Source organism: Callionymus lyra, chromosome 17, assembly GCF_982586985.1.
Source record: "Callionymus lyra chromosome 17, fCalLyr1.hap1.1, whole genome shotgun sequence".
Classification (NCBI taxonomy): domain Eukaryota; kingdom Metazoa; phylum Chordata; class Actinopteri; order Syngnathiformes; family Callionymidae; genus Callionymus; species Callionymus lyra.
In genome coordinates this window covers 6943993-6964587 of record NC_141834.1, presented here as the reverse complement: position 1 = coordinate 6964587, position 20595 = coordinate 6943993, and the positions used below count along the sequence as shown (strand labels likewise).

The window sequence follows — 20595 nt, the reverse complement described above, 5'->3', positions numbered from 1 at the left end:
GTAATTTTCTACAGTGTGCAAGTGTGATATTTAACATGTCACATAATTAGAAAGAATAAATGAAAGCTATTGTATACAAACATTTCTTAAAACGGAAAACCAAAATCATTTACAAACAGATCCGTCAGAATAAAAGAATGCGGTTCATTTGTAACCAAGAATCACCAGAAGAATCAGACACAGTCATTTATACATGTTTATTTACAGGCCGTTTCTAGTGGTCATTTCAGAGGCAGAATCAACACAAAAACAGTTCACAGTGAACCAGATCAGGTCAAACACAACTTTGAAACTCCTCTGCATAGATGTTGCAGGATTTGAAGAAGTGCACGAGACAAAAATAACCTTTGCAGTGCATGAGTCCGTCACGGAGACGGAAATAAGAGCACATTAGTAGCAGCAGCCAGATATTATTAAGGACACATGGAGTGTGTGTTTGTGTGTGAGTGTGTCACTCTACAAGGTCACTTATGATGCAGAGTTAAAAAATAAAGGGTTCAGTCTTTGGTGCAAAGTGTGAGCTTATAACAAGGCGTTATACAAACAAGTCACGATGATGCTCGCGGCTTCTAGCGGGTCATGGCTTCACCGTTCATTTCAATGGATGCTATACACATTAATAATATTATTAATAATATTGTGCTTTCATAGGTTTTGATAGAACATTCTTGGATTCTATATGAAACATGAGATAAACCCTCACGTCGTGTATATGGGTTTCTTAAGTTTACGTAACCACGTACAACTGTATTAGTGGTATAAAGTCTTGCAATACTTGAATATCTATGGTGTCAGAGTCACAGTCAAGTGCTGCTACATATGCATTCCAGGTACAGCTCACACAGGACACAGTGGCACCCATGAGGCAAAAATAACAAACCTTTGTCAGTTAAATATTCTGAAAACAACCAGAGAATGTATTGTTCAAATGGGCTTTTTTAGTCTTGTTTTTCCACTGGCGTGTAGTGACGCCGGTGATTCAGTGTCCAGCAGGGGGCGATGTTGCAGAGCTGATTTCATCGCTGCAGAGATCTGATGACAAACTCTGCTGAGGGGTTCAGTTGTTGAAGATCTTTCATGAACGTTTCTTCGTCCAAACATCTCTCTTCTGAAAAGGAATAATAAAGACACATTCATCATATTGCTTTGCTCAGGAAGAACACAGCGACACCTTGTGGTGCAGATAGCAATAAAGATATACAACATCTAATTGAATATATTGGATTATATTTGATTTGTATTTTATTTATAACATTTTGTTGCTCCTGTATATATATTATTCAAGTTATTTTATGCCAACATGTATGAATATATAACAAAATACACAACGAAATTCTTTACAAATGTACTTGTTTTAAATGCTAGTATTGTAAGAACATGGTACAATTGTTTTTGTTTCTTTGTATCAAATCTTATAGTATTTTTTTTTTTGTCCTAATTTTGCCTGATTTATCCATCCATCCATCCACTGTGTGTATTGTGCGAGTGAGCTCCATAACTGCACCTTCTGTCATTTTCATATCAACTATATAAACATCATTTTAAAACCTTAAAAGGTGTAAAATGATATAGATATAATAAATGTAGAAAAAATACTTTTTCACTTATCCCAGGTTTTGCATGACTGACAGTGACCAAAAAAAAAACAACAATCGTTCATATGATGGTCAACCAGCTTACTGATGTTTCCACCGATTTCGTAGAGACTGAGGTCTTCTCGCTTCATTGCCACCGAGCTGTGAGGACAAAGAGACACAAACATGAGCAGCAGGACTATCTGACAGTTCATCACACACCAGTTAGTCATTACCTGTCTTGGCTGACGAAGCGCATTAATACATCAGCGGCTTGCAGCTCCTCGGTCAGCTGGACGGCCATCGAAACTTTGCTGAACTGCGGGGCCTGAACTCGGATGATTCCTTGGGACGCCTCCTGCTGGGAAATACAGAGAAACTCAGTTTCCCGTTTAAAAAAAAAACACCCACGAGCAGCACGTATAACAAATTGGTGGAACATTAGTCCACTCTTTAACCTGAGCAGCTAAACATGGACATCTTGAAATGTATTTTCGGGACACTCTGTTCAAGTGGTTGTCCCTGTAGATCTGTCTTTTGTCAAAATCATTAAAAACAGATTTGAACTACATTTCATAAAATTTTAACTACCTTTTGGTTGTGTTGCAAACTACCACCTGGCTCCGTACATATTTTGCAGCATTAGTCACTAGTGAGAAAAGAGACGCTGCACTTTGTTCCTGTGTGCCAGTTGACTACTTTCTAGTCGTTTTGCAAATTACCATCTGGCTCCGTGAATCTTTTGAAGTATTAGTCACTCTTTATTGAGGCAAGAGCCACTGACTTAACGGTTGCTTTTTATTTACCCAAGATTCTGCAAAAGGGCCAACGATGTGTTCAGGTGTCAGCAACACTGTCAGTTACACTGACAACCATCAGTCAAGTCACTTCCTGCTTCGTCATTACACGACTTGAGGAAACTGTTTTCAAGTCTCAACGAATCAATCTGGTCGTGATGTTTACCGGATGAAGACCTACTGGAGAACCTACAAATGATTCACAATAGGCGCCTACATATTATATATTTGTTAAGTGTTCAAAGTCCTTTAACACAAACATGTAAATATTTATGTTAAACATTCTCCATAAAGAATTGTGATGACAATATACACAATATATACAATATCACTCACAGGTAGTGGATGTACTGACAATAAAAACAATTAAATCAAACAATATGGATCAAATCAAGATCTAAAAAACTATTGATGCATGTTGTCGATACGGTAAGGATCACAACACAGGGCAACATATATTGTGATACTGTTGGAACAAGAATATATTTGTATATTTGTAGTATTGAATACTTAACTATGCTGATATAGTTTACAATTTTACAATACAATTTACAGACCACATGACTCTTGATGTAGTTTAAAATGCTTTCATTTCTTTTAAACCAAATTATGTCCAAACATCAGCTTTACAATCTTCTGGAGTCAACTGTATCCTCTCGTCCTCAGTCATCGCAGGAACCTTGCTGGATTTCCTTGGCGTTCCTTTAGCTGCAGTGGACATAATGACTGATGCCATTTAGCAGCAGGAAGTTTAATTAAGTAAACAACCTTAATATTTAATTATATAATATATTGTTTATTGTAGATAAAGCAAAAAATATTTTAATTTACACACACTTTAGTGAAATATAAACTATGATGCAAATGATATTCGATTCCTCAGTTGATGCTGTGAACTCGCATGATTTCATAGTTTCTTCAGCTGCGGAGAACGTAACGACTGTTTAATTGCAACACAAAAATGAAGAAATTTAGATTTGTTTTGTAAATGAAAAAAATTGCATTTTTAACACAATTTATTGAAATATAAACCCTAAAATAAAATAAAAATAAAAAATGATTAAGGGCCCAGAATTCAATAAATATTATGAACAAAATAGTTACTATAGTTACCGTCTTGTGAAAAAAACATCCAGATTTTTAAGTACATCAATATTTTCTACCGAACTCCACCTCGACAGAAAGGTTACCTCAGGAGGGGGTTTGTCTGAAGGCTTCTCAGTGGTGATCTTCTTCAGCAGCTTGGTGACGGCTCTCTCTTTATTCTGCTTCATGTTCTGCTGTCTGACCTGCAGCAGGATGAACTTGGGGATCTACACACACATGGGTTGATAAGTAGGGGTCGCGACCTCTGGGCGTTACCGGTCTCTTACGGTCCAGAGGAGATTCTGGTAGCGGATGAGAAGCCGAACGATGTTGGCGGCGCTGGTCGCCATGGAGAACTCCTGCTGCTCCGTGACCTTCAGGCGACACGCCTTGAACATGAAGAGGTTCGGAGCCATGACGACAGAGACGTTGTTGAGCGTCATTTTATTCTGCGTCTGGTGCTCAGTGACGTGATGAAAAAACTCCATCAAAGCCTGGAAGAGAAAGAAAACTCTGAGCATAAACACGTCTGAAGACAGGAAGCTTGAAGTCTACCTTCAGAGAGTCCCTGTTGGCCACGGGGAGCAGCAGCACCAGCAGACTCAGAGCCTGCAGCTGCTGCTTCTTCGTAGGCAGTTCTGAAAGACAACCAAAATATTTCTCTGTGCTCAAAAAGGGCGAAAGAAATTCATCGCCACTCACTGTTGACGGCGATAAAGGCGTTGAGGTATTCCACTGTCAGCAGTGGATGCGGCAGCTCTCGGATGAACAGCTTCAGAAGACTCGCGGCGTCGTGTGCTTTCAACTGTTTCCATGGAAACGTCCCGTCATAGAAGGAAGTTTCAAGCTCCTGGCGCAGCGACTACATTTTTGGAGGGGGAGTAGGAAGAATGGAACACTTTATCTTCAGTAATTAGACACCGTATGAGCCAGGTGGCAGGAAAAGATTGTGTTTTTGAGAGGTTTAAAGTACCTTGACTCGGGAGGCCACGCCTGGGATGCGAAGTAACCCCTCCGTGTCTAATCCTTCTTCCTCGATGTGACAGATAAGCTGCAGAATATCATTTCAAACAGAAATAAAGAATTAAAATATATTTTGAGCTTAGTATTAAAATGAAAATTTCAGTTGAAAATTGTTTGATGATATTTTTGAAATAGTTTTAATAAAGTTACATTTTTTTTATTATATCTGAAAATTGTTTAATTATATTTAAAAAATAGTTTTAATACTGTTGAAAATGGTTGAAAATTCTTTGATTAAAGTTGCAAATTGTTAGATTAGATTTGAATCTGTTTGATTAAAGTTGCAAATTCTTCTATTACAGTTGAAAATAGTTTGATTATAGTTGAAAACAGTTTGACTACATTTGAAAATAGTTTGATAACAATTGAAAATAGGTTGATTATAGTTTAAAATAGTTTGATATCAGTTGAAAATTGTTTGATTACAGTTGAAAACAGTTTGACTACATTTGAAAATAGTTTGATAACAATTGAAAATAGTTTGATTATAGTTTAAAATAGTTTGATTATAGTTTAAAATAGTTTGATTATAGTTGAAAACAGTTTGACTACATTTGAAAATAGTTTGATAACAATTGAAAATAGTTTGATTATAGTTTAAAATAGTTTGATATCAGTTGAAAATTGTTTGATTACAGTTTAAAATAGTTTGATTATAGTTGAAAATTGTTTGATTATAGTTGAAAATTGTTTGATTACAGTTAAAAACTGTTTGAAAAAAACGTGATTACAATGAAAAAAAAACGTGATTACAATAAAAAATTCTAAAAAAGTGTTTGATTTTAAGTGTTCATTCAGATAAAATGTTGTCAAAGACAAGATAGAACAAAAATAAATTGAACACAACAAACAACATACCCTTTGTAGTATTAATGGCACTTTAGTCCCGGCTACCTTCTTCTGGTCCTGATCCAATAAAGTAATCAGGGGAACTCCAAACAAACCGCTTTCTACAGATACAAATCTAACGTAAATTCTTCTTGAAAAATAATCATACAAAACGATCTGTTCTACTTGATGTCGACTCAGAGATGGCGCCGGGCATTTTTACATTATCGTTATAGAGAATCTCTCACCTCTAGTCTTTAATCGAGCAGGCTTGTGTGCCTTCAGGTCGATCGCACTGGTGTCGAACAGAGCCGTCATCTCCACCAGCGCCAGCCTGCGAACCTGGAAAGGACAAAAACAAAGTTAGACATTTAAATGGAAGTCGCTACATATCAAATTCTTTTAAGTGAGTAAAATGAAAATTAAAATAAACCAAAAAGGCATATTTACGAAGCACTTCTCGTCATAGTAGAATTATAACTGATACAATAATTATTTACCTTTTACTCTGATATAATAAACAACAAATCTACCTGAACACTTGACTAACTGGATCAAGGAAGTTCTCTCTCTAATAAGGTCTAATAATAGAACACCTTCTTCATGTCCAGAGGAGAAAGATCCCAAATTCTGGTCTGACCGGTTTTGTCCCGAAGCAACCGAAAGTTCTGAAAAATGAAATGTAAAAAAGAGATGTTAGTTACTGTTGGATTGTACTTGTTTTTACTCGTATTATAGTCGGCCACTAGATGGCGCCCTAGCCAGTTGACTTTACGAAATATAGTTTTGAAAGTTCAGTTCAAACTTAAGAATCTTCTTATACTGTATATTTCTTACGAAATGTATTTTTGCCTTTATTTAATAAACATGTAATCCAAATTTAAATTAACCACGTTAACAATTTCATAACTTTTATTTTACATTTAGTTAGTTAGCGTATATGTAAATTAAATATAATTAAGTTTTTCAACAGTACCACCTGAAGTCACCTATTTCAAAATGAAAAAACAAACTACTTTAAGACATTACTAGATTTTCTTTCTTATTTCTTTCATACTAGAAAGATACATTCAGACAGGCAAATTACCTTAAAGCTAGCTAACGCTACAATGCTAACATGCTATTGCGATAACGTTAGATTTCTTCACGTGCGAGTGAATCATTCAAAGGCTTTTTAAAATCATATTTAGTAAATCATTGTTCCGTGAGCTTATCATTCCAGTTTTGTCACTTGTTTTCACATTGGTATTTGCACAGTGCCGTGCCTCGCCAGCGCATCAATATTTACCTAAAGCTGAAGCACTTGCCGTCAAACACATCATTCCACACTTATGTGTGCATCACGTCTGCGCGAGGACTAACCGGCAGTTTGTCGTCCGGCGAGTTAGGACTGGTGGTGACCATCAATCGTTGGTAGTTGTCCCGGTAACTGAGGGCCTGTTCCGAAAAAGCCACTTCCATGTTCATAACCGTCTCTGGTTCTGTCAGGATGTAAATTAAAATCTTTAAACACAGAAATAAAACAACCTAAAGGTGTTTATAAAGCTGGAGTGCAGTTGTATATGCAGGGACGTGTGTGTATAACTCCAGTGGTCGTTCACTTTAATGTGACAGTATAAAAGCATCAGTTTAGTGATTCCAAACAAAGCGACACAATGTTTCTATCGTGTTGTTTTGACCGGCAACAAGCAATCTTCCCTCATGAGTCACAAAGAAGAAGTAAATGTAGGCCTCAGCTGGTCGACCGTCCTGCTGACTTCGACTCTCACAGTGTGAATGTGGATTGTATGTGTCACTGACCAGAAGGACTGACAGCGTTCGGACCGTTCTCGCTTCCCTCTTTGCGCTTACTGGACTCTTTCACCTGCAGAAGACAAACACAAAGAAAAACACATTTTAAAATGTCTTAATTATAGGTTTAATGTTCATCTCTCAGCTCCCTTTCCATCTCTAAAAAAAACAGTTTGAATTGTTCAAATACAGTTAAAAATTGTCTGATTACATTTGAAAACTTTTTGATTATTATTGCAACAGGATAAGCTCTGAGTAACCTTTGCAAAATTCATTTTTAAATGTCAACTAGTTGAAAACTCTCCTGACTCACTCACATGTTTCAAATGTTGAAGTCTTCCTCTCCAAGATGCAGTAAGTTCATCATCATGACCATGTTTTGAACTTATTACTTTATAAAGTTCTTCCCCATCGGAAATCTCGACGAACGAGAGGTTACAAGAGCGGAGACCATTATGTCGTAATAATGGTCTTCAATCCTCCAGGCAGCTGTAATCACGCCCCGCTTTGTTTTATACAACGAGTCCCTTTGAGTTAGAGACGTTCAGAATTGATGACGCTGCATGACAAACCACAATGTTTGACCAATCACAGTAGAGTGGGCGTGGTTACACGTTTTGAGCTTGAGAAAAACCCAAGTGTTTGCATAGGGCGGGGCTTAAGTACATTTTCTAATGTAAATATTTCAATGAAAAGAGAGTTTTGTACAAACAGACACATACTGATGATACCATAGAGTCCAACATCTATTTAAGACACACTTAAATCAACACATTAGTAAAAATATGTTTTTTTTTCACATCATGTTCTCATCCCCAGGACACAAGTTAACCACTTAACCATTAACTAACCAACCAGTCATGACAGGGACAGATCAACCGTACAAAAGTTCAGCTCTCCCCAGAGAGTGTGAGACGATGCCTCAGACGCACAAACCCACGGAAAGCCCAGGGTCTTGATAACATTCCCGGTCGTGTCCTGAGAGACTGCACCGAGGAGCTCACAGATGTTGTCACTTATATCTTCAACTTGTTGTCCCCACATGCCTCAAAGCCGCCACCATCATCCAAGTCCCAAAGAAGTCGTCCCCCTCCAGCTACAACGACTACCGCCCGATTGCACTCACTCCCACACTCCCATCCTCATGAAGTGCTTCGAGCGGCTAGTCCTGCAGCACATCAAATCTGAACTACCCCTTGCCCTGGACCCCTTCCAGTTTGCATACCGGTCTAACCGCCCTCCACTCAGCCTTGACCCACCTGGAGACTAAAGACTGGTACGTAAGAATGCTGTTCATCGACTTCAACACCAACCCCTCCAGCAGCTCATCCTCAAACTGGACCAGTTGGGACTCAACACCTCCCTGTGCAACTGGATGTTGGACTTCCTAACCGGGAGACCACAGACAGTGAGGGTCAGCAGTAACACCTCCAGCACCATCACACTGAACACAGCCCCCCCCCCCCCCCCAAGGATGTGTGCTGAGCCCCCTCCTCTTCACTATTCTGACCCATGACTGCACCCCATCATCCAACTCCAAGTTTGCGGACGACACAACTGTGGAGGGTCTCATCAACAACAGCGGTGAGACGGTCTACAGGAGTGAGGTCAACAGGCTGACCACGTTGTGCAAAGTCAATAATCTCCACCTGAACATGGAGAAGACTAAGGAGGTCATAGTGGACTTCAGGAGAGTGCACACCCAGCATCGACCACTAACCATTGACGGAGCTGCAGTGGAGAGAGTGAGCAGCACCACATCTCTGAAGATCCGTCCTGGAGCCACAATACAACATCACTGGCCAAAAAAGCCCACCAGCGACTGTACTTCCTCCAATAAAAGAACTTGACTTCACTTGACTCGAATGAAAACTGTTAAATCGTTCCACATATTTCGATTGCGTTTACCTTCTCAGGTGGGCGAAATATATCGCGGACGTCGGGATGATTGTGCGGTCGATTATGTCGGCGTAGCAACGTCTGCTGTAGCGTCGTGACACGGCGTTCCACGGCCGCGGCCTGAGTTCTGGTGAGCGTGGACAGAAAGGCGGCGCTGTCCTCCTCCTGTCGTCAAAACAAAACACACTGTCAAAGTCGTACACACATGAACAGAAAGATACATCATAACATTTTTTGTTTGTTCAAAATTTTGCATTATTACACATTATTGCTTTTAATCCAAAAAGTGACACAAAAACATGCAGTAGTTCAATTTCTACATTTCTACATTGAAAATATAGGTTTAATCTTTGGTCAAAATCACATTAAAAAGTGTTTTTTAAGTAGAAAATCTTCACAACAAATGTGAACGACAAGCGGCTTCAAATAAAGTATGACTCATGACATCGTCATGGTAACAAATGGCAGTACGGAAGATAACAAGAGATGATTAACACCTGCTCCTGGTCGGCCGCCGCCGAATCATTGACCAGGCGTGCTAGCCCCGCCTCCGCAAGCCACGCCTCCTCCTGCTCGCCCTCTGAAAGACACGGATGCGAGTGAACATCTTAAAGCACCGAGCAGGAAACATCTACAGGTTGCAGGAAAAAGGAAGTTCAACAACTGTGCGTTTGCTCAAGGGAACAATAGTTCTTATAAACAGACACGGAGATCCACTCCTGTAAACACATCTTGTGTATTAAAGTCTCAAATATTTACCCCACAGAGCAGAACTAATATTTAATAATAAAGTCTGACATTCCCGTCTCAGTCATGGAGATTTATCCAAATTCCACAGAGATGGAGCCGACCTCCTTCTCCCCGTCAATGACGAATGAAAACACCAAATATGGAGGAGTGGAAGGAGATACCAGGGGTGAGGGGGAAAAAAGGCAATTTAACAGAGTTTTGGGTCCAAGACATGTCTTACCCTCAGGAATCTTCTGATGTTCTTCCTCTGGCACGTCACCCTCTCCCCCACTGTCGCCTCTCGCGCCTCCTTCTCCAGAGCGGTTGATGTTCTCCACCTCCTGCCAGTAGTCGTCCATCTGCAGCTCGTCCAGCGAGTCCTGGAACAAATGTTTAAAGTGTTATTTCTAATCTATATTTGTTGTATATATATATATATTTTTAATGTAACCACATGATGATCTTAACTTTAATTTTATACAAATGATATATATTTTTATCTACAGTTGCTATTTATTACTTATATGACAACCAAGCAGAAAAAAAACACATTTTATTGTATTAAAAATATATATTATTGTTTATTTCTCGCAGGCTGAGCAAAATAAATATTTATTGGACATTTTGCACGACTCATTACGGAGTCAAAATTAAATGCAGTATTTATTTTAACTCTCACTATGGGAGGTTAATTTAAGCAGCTAGTCTGAATAATGCTAAGCGAATCATATAAAAGGACTTTAAATACTAAAATAAATAGTTCATAATATATAGTTTCACTGTCTGAATATTTGTCTTTAATAATTTTCTACGAGAAAGTAATAAATGATGCAGTTATATTTGTAAAGAATACAAAACATAAAACATTTAAAGATCATAATGATGAGATTTTAAAATCTGTCTGTGTCTGGGATTTAAGAATCAAAATAATGTACAATATTATCTGGTAAATTTACACAAGTGTGTTTAAGTAAAGACAACAAATTAACACACAAGCAAAAACCATTTTCCCCTTTTCGAGTGACTTAACATAAAGCGTTTGACAAGTCAAAAGTACAGCTCTGAAGGTTGTTTGTTAAATCCTCATGTGTGGAACTAGTTGACTTCTTAGGTAAGACGAGGACCTCAAAGTATTGCTGTACAACAAGCAAGGGACAAAGGTATCTCTTCAGTTGCATTGAAACAAGATGATAGTTTCGGTATTGTGGCTTCACCACTAAAGCAGACTTAGTCTTGACCACAAAGTCACACTTGCAGTTTAAAAAGAAAATGTATAGTGTTTATTCCAAAGAGGACAAACAGAAGCAAAAGAAACCTGATTAGTTTACACATAGCTTAAGTTAACTATACATCACATTATCAACTAAAATATTGGCATTTTTAAATGATGTTTAACCTACTTTTTTGAAAACATTTGACATTATAAAGAGAAAGCATTGAATTAAGTATTAAAAACACATTCCAAGAACTGACAACATTAGGTGCAAGCAAAAGGAGAAGAAGAAACAGGGAATGCAAATGATCTACACTAGTTTGTTTATGACCATCCTAGCACTGATGGTGCCTCAAACATGTTCAATTCAGACCTTAAACAACATCAACAACAGGAGATAATGTCATTGGTTTTTATTTCATTATTCATACACTTGATATGTTGACAACCAATTAAACAATAGTTTTTTATTACATTTAATTTGGTTAAGACAACATCTATATTATAACATGTTAAAAAATTAGTTACTACATTTCCTTTGTAAGGTTATTTACAGGCAAAGATTTTGCTACAATAAACTTGGTCAGTTATTGACAGCTTGTTATATATTTTTATGGGTATTGTGCGCAGGTATGTTGAAAAGAATGTTATTATGCATCTACCCTGCAGCGCAGATAGGATATCAGTTTGTGTAGATGATTGAAAGCAACAGATTTTTACATTTTTAATACCAGCTTTTGCACCAACAGACATATAATTAAATTTGTGGAATTTTTTGTTACAACAAAATAAAGTGTAAACTGGTTCAGGAATCGTTTCCTACCTGAGAGTTGCATCTCTGACATGGTGATCGTGTCCTGGCTCTGACGTTGGGACTGTGTCTGGGGCTCGCGCCCGGCCTCGGACTGGAACCTGAGTGAGACTTGGGGTACGACGACGCGCTGGAGTTGGTCGCCGGTGGTGAATCTGTGCTTGTGCTCTTGGTGCTGCTTGCTGAACCGGAGGGTGCATATCTGTCCCCGTGATGGTTGTTCTGGTTCTGTTGAAGGGTGTAGTGACCGGCTCTACGGCTGAAAGGAAGAAAAAATACAAATATTTTAGTCTTAACTAAAAAAAAAAACATTGTCATAATTTTTGATAAAAAATATATTTAAATGAAAAATCTTAATTTTGAAATACAATAAACATCTAAGAACATATTGATAGTGCTAGTATTTTCACATGATGCATTTATATCAGTATAAAAAAGAGTTTACAATACTATAATAATCTGATTAAAAGTGAAAACGTCCTTTTTTGTGTGTCATTTTTAAATAATTTTAGTTAATCCAAAAAGTTGCATTTTACGACCTATATTGGGTTTGATAATCTTCTTTTAGCCTTTGGCATTTGTTCGCACATGTTTTGACAGAAACTACAGTTTCACCTGCAACTGTACTTTGCACCTTCTTGAACAGGGTTATTATTGCTGTGTCATAGTGACAGCAGGTCGTAAATATAACAATCCCACATGCAAGGTCCACTTTAAGACTCTACGTATTAGCTTTTGGCTGATGTTTTATTCAATATTAACAATTCAGCACTTTAAAAGTAAGAATTCAGCACTTTAAAGGGTTTGGATGCTGGACATAAGGGGAACAAAGACACCAAAGTTTAACTGTTGAGATTATGTGACTACGTTCAACTATGTTCAAAATTCAAGACTTGGACTTAGCAAGATGTTTAGATGAAAGTATATATATATATATATATATATATAGCATTAATTATAGTTACACATTATGTTGGAACAGTTTAATTGATATAAAAATCATCAAAAATAGTACTGTCGAAATATTAAAAAAAATGAATATTATACAATTCATGTAATTCATTAATGTCTACTTCAGGGACCAACACCAACAAATACAGATTTGACAAAAAGCAACTTTCAAACAGAATGAATGCCACTTTAAAAATAGATAAAACAACAATCATGACTAACTAATTATTCACAATTAAAGGCATAAATTGACATCCTTAAAATAAGAATCACAACAAAACGTGATAGTTGTTTCTGAATTATTTATAGTAAAATGTCTATAATAATGATCTATATGACCAGGTTTGTTTCTGTTAAACCACTAACAACACAACCAAGTTTTTAGTTTTACATTTAAGGACATTTCTGTGAAACTTTGGACCCTTGAAAAAAAAGAAACATTGAAGATATTTTCAGGTATTCTTAAGAGGCAGTTTATCATGTATAAACATCTTTAGAGAATGGATCAGACTTTGACCCTTGTGGAACTCCACAAAACACCATAAATGAAATGCTCACTTTCATTAATGTATTGGATATTGGAAATAGCTTTATATTGCTATACTGTAAGATAGAACCAAATACACTCAAACAATCCAAAACTGCCAGTGACAAACTTCATCCTAGTCCAGCAGGAAACATGTTAAATCACTAATAATTTATGTGGACTTACAAGCAGAGCATTATCGCGCCCCATGCCGAGTGAGGTCACATTCCACCCCAGACCTTTCAAGCACCTCTACACACACACAATCAAAACCAATATGTGCATTAATAAGATCAGGAATTTTACCTACAAGTGAGTCCACAGCAGTGAATTTGCCTCGTCCTTCAGCACCTTTAGAGCTTTCATCAACTTCTCTCCCTCCACTGGCATTTCTGTCTGATCCTCAACTCGCTTTCATTCAAGATCCTGATGTTGTAAATCTGCTCCACCCCGTCAGATATTAAGTTCAACCCCACCTGATAACAAATGCGGAAACCTTTGGATCTCATTTCTACGAGGGTTCGGGTCTTATCAGCCACATTAATGCTTCGCCACACCATTGACTTCAACCATAAGGAATGTTGGGAATGTTCATGATTTAAAGAGAAATGAGAACATCTGTTTGCATGTGAAGTAAAATGGAACACACGGGTAGAGTTAATCATTCACCTTCCATAAATCATAGAGTATAAAGAGAAACACATGAAGAGTGGTTTTCTTGGAGACAATTTACTCAAACCCAACCTGCAGCTATGGTGGAGAAATCAAGCTCCTCTGAGTATAAACCAACAACTTCACCAAACTTTTTACAAACTGTGAATAGCGTTTATAATAAGTGACTTCTTCAATGTAGAATTTCATGGAAACTAATGAAAACATGGCCTGGTGATGGTTGTTGATGATCCCTAACCTGAGAGGCCAGAATAGATGCATTTTAAACACACTTAAATGAGGTGCAAATATTAATTTTCCATGGTTTCTCCACTCTGTCAATGAGTCTATTTGAGTCTGCACGGAGAGGTGGATTTTGGCCTGGTCTTGAACTCAGTGGGGAGTCCCTGCTGTGTGTCAGTCTTGGACAGGATATCAAAGAGAATGCCGTGTCCGGAGGCTCTTCCTTCGACTATAAAAATGTCTTCCGGACCCACGTGTCGCCTTTGATTTTTCAAAGGGACGTGCTTCTTAATAGATCAAAAAGCAGGTTTAAAATAGGGAGAAAAAAATGTTCATGCAGATAAATACTCCACATCCATCTTCTCTAAGGTATTAAGAACGTCATCAGCTATACAGTTTCTCCCTGGAATACGTTCATCACACAGTTGGATAGACAAACAGCCTCCCAAATTCTCTCACAGTTCACTGAAGAAACAAATGCCGAAGGAGAAACCCACTGGGTCTGGACCTCTACTCTTACAACACACACATGAACCCTCTGTGACAAATCCCTCAGATCTTGGTGAATAAAGTAAAAAAAAATTGAAACACTAAAATTAAGTCACATAAGAGGCCAATACTTCCTCTTCAGCACAAACTAGTTGTACATGTATCAGAACAATCTTTTCAGAAAACGATTTCACCAAAGTAGTGACGGACGTGCTCGCACAAGACGAGATGATCAAGAGTGTGTATTCAGATTGAGATCAACAGGTGCCAGCTGCTGTGAACAGACAGGGCCTCCCTGTTCAGACACACACACACACACACACATGCACACACCCACACACAAGAGTCAAAATCTGTGGCATAATGATTTGCAATCTGAGGTTTCATGTGTCTTGGTAAGTTCTCTGCCAGTCTCTAACATTTTGGGATCCAAGATTCTGAACTCTTAAAAACAAAGTTTCTATTGCAGGATATGTCGCTGACCCCTTTTGACAGTCACATTTTTCCTTTGACCTTCCTCAAGTCGACCCCGATGATGTCAAAGTCATACTTATTACGGCTCTCTTTCCTCTACGATGAAGTCACTTCCTTTCGTAGCATTACATTTCCACTTTAGGCCATCTTGCTTCGTGCTGTAAATGAATCCGAACCGTGTGTGTGTGTGTGTGTGTGTGTGTGTGTGTGGGTTCAGTGGTCTCCTCTTTTCACTGAGTCACACTGGATCAGACCCAAGGCAGGCAACTCAAGAAACCTCAAGAGAACCCACCAGGAGGACACAAACAACCTCGGATTCAAAGCAAATTCTCCAAGAAGGATTTGAAGAAACAAGAAGACACATTACGACTGTATTCTTTTAGACCAGGTTCAAAAATCAGAGGCACACACGTGCAGAAAGCTGTTCCACATGTTAGCTGGGAGGCCGTCACTTAGATGTCCAGCAGCTTTACGTCTCTTATTTCCTGTCGGAGGAAACAGAGACAACAACAAGTCTATACAAGTTAAGCTAGACACGGAACACACACACTGCTGTGGGAGGTGAGACAAAAGCTGTAACATGATGCTGTTTTTTTTTTTTCTTTCTATCATGCTGTGGAGAAGCCATCTGTAACACACGGTAAACAGCCCTGACACACACACACCACAGGGCAGGTGTGTGTTTGTCCACCATCTGGACCTCTAGACTGACCCGTGTTAACGGTAGAAGTCTGGAGGTGTAAACAACCAGAGACACAAACACGCACAGAGCTCAGCCGGAGTATAAACAAGCGTGTCATTAATAAAAGAGCGTCTCTGGAGGAGTTTCCGTCGCAGAAGGTTCCTCCGTGATGCCGCTTTTGAACTTCCAGATTCTCACTGCTCCGCTTCCTCATTGTGAGGGGCTGACAAAAGGCTCATGGCATGCCATGGAATACAATAAGTTATAAATAACGGTGGAAACCGCACGGAAGTATTGGGCCCTGCCATGAAACCCAATTAGTGAACGACTATGAATGAATGAAAGCCGTTCACACGGATAACAAGGACAGAAGTTGGCAGCGTCATGTGATCCCAACATAAGTGACAATGTGTCAGTTGTTGCATCGACGCAGGACAACACAAGGAATTATTCGTCTAAAGTAATTGCCGCTTATTATTTTTCAAATTTAACACATTCTATGTAAACTGACTTTCAGAGAAAATAAAACCTAAAGAGTGCACTTAAACTCAAAGCATGAGTCGAATTAAAGATTATAATAAAATAATGTATGTTGAACTTAACTCGTTTTGTATATTTCTTTATATTGATAACATAATTCAGCATATCTGCATCTGGTCAAAATCGTTTTTAGTTATAGGATTTTGTTTATTACCTTAAAATGGAATACATTTTAAAGACTGGAGGCAAAACCCAAACCATAATAACCAATATTTCAGAAAACTCATACATGTCATAAAACACATTTAAATGGTAAAATTTGTATTCTCAATTTGACATAGAAAGTTATTTTAAATTCAACCCTTACTGCTTGTGATTTTGGTAAACAAATGTAAAATTAAAAGCCCTTGATAAAAAAAAAAAAACTAAAAAAAACTGTAAGATATAGAAGATAAAACATAATCTGACTTCAGTTCTGTCTCTGCTGGTCTGCATTTTTCTTAAAAGTTCAGGTGACAAACAAAGAAGTTTTGACATCCAAGGCTAAGAAATTATCTGTTTATCAACTCTGTGGTCTTAGAAGTCAAGCAGATGTTGAGCAGATCCTGGGACCAGACCACAAATGAACCTGATCTGGACTATGACAACAGGTTTTAGACTAGTCACCAGATGAAAAAAGAGATTTACTTTAGCCACTTGACCAAAACTATTTTTGTCTTGCGGTTTGTTGTACTTCTATGTACAACAAGTCATTTAAAAATCATGCAATTGTATCAATCATGGAGTAAATATTCTGATCGGTCTCCCACCAAGCTCTCTGGGAGGTCTCAGAACCATGACTGGGCTCAAAATGCAGAGGAGCGTTTCAAGATGGAACACTTTTTTTTCCAGAGATTTAAGGAGGAAATGACCAGTGAAGAAGTTGCTGAGGTTGCAAAAACTCAGGTAACGTGCAGACAAGAAGAAGAGAAGGAGAAGACAGTGACAGAAGGAGGAGGAGTCACAGAAGACCTGCTCAGGTGAGGCAGTAAAGTGGTTATCATGGGCAGGAACAGTCAGCAAGTAAACGTGACTTGACCTTTGCCCTTCACACTCCACACTCATCTGTTCCGTTAGAAAACAACTATGTCCCACCTGTGCTCCTGCTCTGACCCACATGGTCCAGTTTTGGGTAACAGTTCTGCGTTGCTGTGGTAACCCGTTAATACCACTCCCTGTGGCTGCTGCTGCTGCTGCCGACTCATGTTTCCCTGCGTCTCTCCTGCTCCTCTCTCTCTTCTCCTGCGATCTGCTGGGACTATCCTGCTCTTATGTCTCCTCCACACTTCTTCTGAAGGCCATGGTGGCTTCTAAACCCTCCTCTTCCTCTCGGCGACTCGGTCTGATGCCTCTCTGTCGTCTCGCTGTCCAACTCGAGCAAGTCGGCAGCAGAGAAGCGGCGCAGGTCACGCCCACTGACAGCTGCCATTGGCTACGAGCTGCGGCTTAACTGGACAAGTTAGTGGCGCCCCCTGCTGGCGAAGGAGACTGTTCGTCTGACTAATTTAATTTAGTTTCAAAGATTTTGACTATTTTAACTCGTTTTTTCCTCGTACGTCCTAGTAAGAAATATCAGTAGTGACACTGAGGTTCTCAAAAATGTCAAAGGAAAAAAGATCAAGCCTCCCCTGCTCCCAAAAAACAAAAACATCAGCTCAGATATTTTTATTCTTGCAGGCTTTTTCCTGATTTTCTGAGACTCCTGTTTTGTTCTCCGTGTTTTCTTGACCTTTTAAGTATATATTTTAACTGTGTATTATTTTGATTGTTTAAGTTCTTTGTGACCCTGGTCTGGAAAAGCGTTCTACAAATATAAATGACTTACTTACTTACTTACGTACTCCTAAATTGTGCCAAAATTCTCACTAAATCAGACATTTTTTCTATAGATATTGTGACGGACGATATAAAGTAGCTCAGTAAAAAGTCAAAAGATTATATGTTCAATGATTCCACAATTCATTTAGAAAAAAAGACTCATGTAGGAAACCGCAATAAAAGTGATCATAATAATAATAAGTTCACAACAGAATGAAAAGAAACTTATAGCGTAAAAGTAATATGTTACCCTCAACACTAGCGTTGATAAAACCTCTGACACGTGATAAGAAAGATTTAAGATAATTCTGTTTCATAGAAAACGATGTGAAATTCTGTGAAAAGATGATGTTTTTTTTTCCTAAGAAAGACTGCTTTTTATGTATTTCATTTTAAATTCTGAGCATTTACACACGAACATACATTAATTACATGATTGTACTCGCTGAAATGGTCGTAGCCCGGGTGAGCCAGGTGCGTACGTGTCCTTTAATAAGAGGCTGAAGGAAAGCAAAATAAAATGAAAGTATTTGATTGACATAAAAGTGAGAAAGTATGAGAACACACTTTTGAATAAGTTAAAAAACCCTGGAGAGAGAGACAGAGAGAGTGTGTGAGAGAGAGAGAAGGGAGCAGAGAGTAAGTTTAGTTGAATTATGGGCGTTAAGAATTGCCTGAAAGCAGCTGAAATTATCTTCCCTTTTAATGTGTTAAATATGATAAAGATTTCTCAACTCAATTGGAAATCTGTCTTACTTAGTTTTTAGTGGTTTACGTTTAAACAACCCGCTGATCAGGGTCACAGAGGTCAGTAGCATACATGCTATTCAAGCATTTATGTCGAACGGTTTGAAAATCTGTACAATATTAATATGATGCACAAATGCAAACTTAACTTTTATCTATGCATTAACTTTGTTCTTTGTTTATATTCTGTTTATTAGTTGGGTATTTGAGTTTGTTGATTATTTATTTCATTTTGTTGGTTATTTATTTTTATTTATTTTCTTGAATGTCTCAATTAATGTCTGTTTAAGTCTTTAATTGTTTAAAGTGTTTAATTTAATACGTGCATATTTGAAAATACAAGAAGTTGACTTGACTTGACAGTCTTGTCTCTACCCCGACATACCATTCTATATATCTAGAGCAAGAATTGAATACATGGCCAGGTTTGAATTCTAAAGGCGTTCCACAACAAGATTCAATAACCTGATAAAAAAAATAAGACAGAAACAGTATTTAATTGAAGCTTTAAATATGTTGAATACTCACCATCAATTTTGCTATGAAACATGATTTTTTTTTGACTCAACATAACTGCAATTCTTACCATTTCTTTGTCACAGCTTGTATTCTGCTCCAAATTGTTATGGTTATGAGACTAGTATTATGGAACCTTTCGTTATAGTTGAAACAATAACACGTTGTTCAGGTGGTGAGGAAATGCAGGAACTTGAGTAAAATAATTTTATACAAATCCAAACATCACAATACAAAACTGTCATGTACACGACTGCCTGTGTGCATAGATGTTTTAATACACATTTTTATCTTCTTTCTACAAGCAAAGCCCCCTTTTTAGTCTTTTACCATTTAAAGATTAAAATTTTTTTTTGAGAAAGTGCAAAAAGGAATATTTTTACCATTTAATTTTTATTTATAAACGACCACAAAGTGCCGAAAAAAGTAGGTGAAACAAACCATAAAACACACACGAGCAACAACAAAAATGAACTAAAACAAAAACAATGAGATGATCAAGAATAAAAATAGTAGGAATACATACCGTTGACCGATGACGTCTATAACATAAGACCACAGCAGTAACATATTAAAATTCTATGTTTTGGGAGCGCAAGATATAGTCACAAACCAAACCCTTTTTTTTAAAAGCTCATGTCGATATTTAACTTCCCTTCATTCTTACTTCACTTCCATTCACTAACTTGCAAAAATGTCACTGTGATTTGCACACGCTGTGAATAGTTGACAGCTAGCGAGTGCGTGCAGAGCTGCTTACCTTAAGTGAAGGTAGTAGGTCAGTCTGGACACCATGGTGAGTCCGTGTCCAGGTACGATGTCGTCCAGACAGGCACCTCCTGAACCATGTGCTCGCAGACTGGCCGGGGCGATGAAAAACACACGCTGTGACAAGTCGATTAGCCAAAGAGGTCAATCAGATTTTCTTTCTATTCCATCTGCCCCTCCTCTCTTCCTTCCTGCTGCTTCATCCATCTACAGCACTTCTCCCCCTCTTAACAATCCCACTTACACACCCCCCCCCCCCCCCCACCCCCCCTCTCACCGCTCCTCCCACTTATACCATCGCATGGAATTTGCCGCAACCAGAGTGCGTCCTGAAAATGTGACAAAGATGATAAATGCTAAATAGTCAGAAATGTACATCAAGAGAGTCACTTTGACTTACTTCGGATCAGATTTATCACGCTGCACTCACTGCTCCATCAGTATAAATCACCGACAGACG

At 38.2% G+C, this 20595-nt stretch overlaps 1 protein-coding gene across 3 annotated transcripts; it reads right to left on the bottom strand.

Annotated features, from left to right (window-relative positions):
• Nucleotides 1-183: 183 nt before the first annotated feature.
• arhgap18 (Rho GTPase activating protein 18) lies at nucleotides 184-20368 on the bottom strand. Of its 3 annotated transcripts, none has more exons than XM_087813220.1 (18): nucleotides 20128-20368; nucleotides 11764-12010; nucleotides 9969-10107; nucleotides 9496-9578; nucleotides 9008-9163; nucleotides 7109-7172; nucleotides 6671-6789; nucleotides 5905-5976; nucleotides 5557-5650; nucleotides 5339-5430; nucleotides 4431-4508; nucleotides 4160-4319; nucleotides 4013-4095; nucleotides 3745-3951; nucleotides 3562-3684; nucleotides 1811-1935; nucleotides 1681-1736; nucleotides 184-1108 (listed from the first exon to the last, which is right to left on the bottom strand). In XM_087813220.1, the coding sequence occupies exons 1-18, from the start codon at nucleotides 20160-20162 to the stop codon at nucleotides 1017-1019; spliced, it is 2025 nt and encodes a 674-aa protein (XP_087669346.1). In that variant the 5' UTR covers nucleotides 20163-20368; the 3' UTR covers nucleotides 184-1016. The 3 variants fall into 3 exon arrangements, with proteins under 3 accessions (XP_087669346.1, XP_087669343.1, XP_087669344.1); XM_087813217.1 differs by lacking the exon at nucleotides 20128-20368 and adding an exon at nucleotides 17382-17646; XM_087813218.1 differs by lacking the exon at nucleotides 20128-20368 and adding an exon at nucleotides 17382-17646 and having other exon boundaries at nucleotides 1811-1932.
• Between the last annotated feature and the right edge of the window lie 227 nt (nucleotides 20369-20595).

What these genes read in the sequence shown, in the direction of transcription:
- arhgap18 (XM_087813217.1), bottom strand. Translation starts at nt 17,491, where the DNA reads ATGAGTCGGCAGCAGCAGCAGCAGCCACAGGGAGTGGTATTAACGGGT. An exon ending in GTCAGAGATGCAACTCTCAG is followed by an intron (nt 10,108 to 11,763) that starts GTAGGAAACGAT and finishes CATTTGTTCCAG; the next exon opens with GACTCGCTGGACGAGCTGCA. An exon ending in ACATCAGAAGATTCCTGAGG is followed by an intron (nt 9,579 to 9,968) that starts GTAAGACATGTC and finishes CGTGTCTTTCAG; the next exon opens with AGGGCGAGCAGGAGGAGGCG.